Source organism: Dryobates pubescens, chromosome 32 (assembly GCF_014839835.1).
Source record: "Dryobates pubescens isolate bDryPub1 chromosome 32, bDryPub1.pri, whole genome shotgun sequence".
NCBI classification, from domain to species: Eukaryota; Metazoa; Chordata; class Aves; order Piciformes; family Picidae; genus Dryobates; species Dryobates pubescens.
Window position 1 is genome coordinate 7,699,096 of NC_071643.1, and position 3,223 is coordinate 7,702,318.

Genomic DNA, 3,223 nt, shown 5'->3' on the forward strand with positions numbered 1-3,223 from the left:
GCAAAGCTCCCAGAAAGAGCCAGACCACCATCTGGCTCCATTGTAGAGCATGACAATTCAGAAGAAACAAGCATCTAACCAGCGCTCTGAAATCAAATGATAGGTTGAGTCTGTAAAAGCTTCATTATAAACACACAGCTGTACATTTCCTCCCTCTTTGTACATAAATATACCCTCCAATACTTCGACAAAGGGGGGGGGAAATCAATTTCTGCATTTTTCTATGCTTCCCTGTTATGCTTGCTACCAATCAACATCAAGAAATATCTTACATACCTTACGCATTGTTAGCACTATATATAGAATATATATATAACTTTATTGTTCTGTTTTCACACATGCTAAAATTTCCAGTATGATAAATGACATTTTAAATCCTTGCACTTCTTGTCAAGACTGCAGATCCACTTCTATTTGACAGCAACTCCTGGACATACGTGTCAAGACAAAAATAAATACTGCTGCGATGTTAAAACATTTTAAAACTCTTAAGACACTAATACAGCAGCACATGAAAGACTTTTTAAATACAACATGAAAGACATTAGTGAAATAGAAATCTGCTTTGCCACAGTCATAAAACCTGCACGACATTCGTGAGACCTGTACTTGTTTCTGCGAGAGCAGCTCACAACCTTTGAGCACATCAAATGTTGCGCTCCAGCCCTCCACCCATACCCTTCCAAAAGTCCATGCTGCTATCTCAAGCAAGCATTCCCTCAAGCTGTACATAAGAAACACTCTTAATTCCCAAACAATTGAGGTAATTATAAAAATGAATATCATTTATTGGTTCTTTTTGTTACTATCTTGTCTGAACATTTGCTGCCGTACAAAAGTCCGATTTTCAGCATTATGCTTTCCAAGGGCATCCCCTCCACACCACGGGAGATAAAGATGTGTTAAGAATTGTGCCAGAGTTTTTGTTACTGCCTTCAAACCCACAAGAAATTCGTGAACAGTATTTTGGTACAGAATCACTGTCTGGCATTTCAGGGGAGCATGAGGCTTTACACTTTTGTTTTTTTTCTTAATTGCATCTAACCCAATGCAAGGGGGTGGGGAAATGAAAAAAAAAAGGGGGGAAAAGAGAAATCACAGTACTGTTTGTTACCCTTCAGCAGTCTTTGGAGCAAACTGAAAACCAGGCTGGTTTTCCCACATCCGTCCCTCACTCAAGCCAGCAGGAGTGGCTCCTCTCCCTGGCAAGGCTCAGCCACTCCTGAGGGTGGTCAGTGGGCACCAGCTGCCCCATCACAGCCGTGGCTTCCTGAGCAACGTTCTGCTGAGATCCTTCACCTCTTCAGGGCTGCTGACCTTCTCGTAGCCTAGAAGCGCCATGGGTTGGTGGCAGTACTCCTCAACCTGCTTGATCTGCTGGTAGCTGAGCGCAGTCCTCCAGGCACTCAGTGCCTGAGTGGCATTCCTGGCTGACACCACAAAAGGCTTGGAGGAGTAGCCAGGGCCACTGGTCATGTTGAGGGCAAACTTCTCCATCTCTGGGCTGACTGACAGGTTGACAAACCCATATACCTGCCGCAGGGTCTTGATGGGTTCAACCACCAGGTCCTCATAGCGCACAGCCAAGTAGTTGCCCTGGAGCCAGTCAGGAGGGTGCAAAGCAGTCTGCAGGGTCTTGGCCATGCTGCTGCAGATGACCTCCATGGCACCCAGGGCATGGTAGTCCGAGCTGCCCCCTCCCTCCTTCTTTACACCCAGCTTGTGGCCCGCATCAAGGAATGGCATGCGGTGGATGCGGGGATCCCGGCTCCTCACCACCTGCAGGCTCTCCCGGATGAGTCCATGCCGGGACTTGATGCGGGAGCTGGCAACGGCCCGGGGATCTCGCACCAGGTGGATGACTTTGAGATCTAGGGTCGGATCCCGCATGAGCGGGGCGAGCACGGCCAGGTCGAAGACACGGACACCCTTGATGACCAGCGTATGATACTTGTAGCATTCCTCCTGGAAGCGGCTGAGGTGCTGCGGGGGACACTTCTTGCACACCCGATCATCCACCATGCCCACCACCTCCTTGCGGTAGGCCGGGCAGAGGGGCGAGGAGCAAATGACCTTGTTGGTGGCCGCCCCAAAGATGCCCATCGTGGTGAGGTTCTTGCCGGCACCCGCCGTACTGTAGAGCTGGAAGACGGAGAGGTCGCAGCGATACAGGGAGCTCAGCATGTCGCGGGCCGCCCCCTGCAGCGAGACCGCGTCCCCGGGGTACAGCTTCTGCCAGACGTGCCACACCGGCTCGTAGAGGAAAAAGACCTCGGGGTTCTGATTGAAGAGCTCCCCAAAGAAAGATGAACCCGAGCGCCAGGTAGTGAAGACATACACCAGCTGCCGCCGGGCGCCCGCCGGACCACGGCTCCCGGCCGGAGGCGGCGGGGGCGGCGGGGGTCGGTGGCGGGGGGCGGTCGGGGGCTCCCCGCAGCGCCGCGGCCCCCGCCGCCACTTGTATTCCAGCAGGTTGAGAGCGGCGAGGACCAGCAGGACGGCGTATCCCAGGCACAGCGCCAGAGCCTTCCGCCGGCACACTTTCATGCTGGGCAGCGACGGGGCCAACTGTTGCTCAGCGCCCTAGCGCCCCGGGGCCCGTGGCGGGCAGCAGGGCGCACCGCCCCCGGCGCCGGCCCCCGGCCGGCCCCCCGCGCCCAGCCTGCATGGCGCAGTCGCCGCGACGGCCCCACCACTGCCTCCACCCCCCTCCGGTGCCCTACTTAGCAACCGCGCGTCCGCCCGCGCTTCTTCCGCGCCGCCATCGCCGAGCAGCCGCGGGCTTCGCAGCAGCCCAACTCGCGGCCGCCGCCGGAGCGAGGCGGTGCCGCGCTCCGCTCCGCCCCGTAGCGCCGGGGCGGGAGCAAGGGGCGACGAGCGGGAAGGGCGGACAGGCCTCTGCGCTGCACCGCCCCGCCAACACGCATGACGCCCCCGCTCCTCGCCGTAGCGGGGAGAGCTCGGCAGACCGCCGCCACCGCGCAGGGAACCGCCGCGGAGGTGCGGCCCGAAATGGCGGCGCCCCGCCCCGCGCTCTCCATTGGCGCTCGCCACCGTCGCTCTGTCCGCAGTCCTGCTGCCGGCTCCGTGCCCGGTTGTACCCGGTGCGCCCCGTGGCGGTGGAGGCGGCGGAGTTGCTGATCCCACTGCTGCCCCGCCACCCGGCGTCGGTCTGCGGCGCTTCCTTCCACGGTCCCTTCTCCGGAGAGACCGCCCCACTCGG

The 3,223-nt window shown here is 57.6% G+C and overlaps 1 protein-coding gene across 1 annotated transcript; it reads right to left on the reverse strand.

Moving 5' to 3' along the window:
* Positions 1-1,091: 1,091 nt before the first annotated feature.
* Positions 1,092-2,772, reverse strand: CHST2 (carbohydrate sulfotransferase 2). The gene has a single exon (XM_009896308.2). The coding sequence runs from the start codon at positions 2,545-2,547 to the stop codon at positions 1,255-1,257; it is 1,293 nt and encodes a 430-aa protein (XP_009894610.2). The 5' UTR covers positions 2,548-2,772; the 3' UTR covers positions 1,092-1,254.
* Positions 2,773-3,223: the final 451 nt, after the last annotated feature.

Coding starts and splice junctions, on each gene's coding strand:
- CHST2 (XM_009896308.2), bottom strand. CDS start 2,547: ATGAAAGTGTGCCGGCGGAAGGCTCTGGCGCTGTGCCTGGGATACGCC.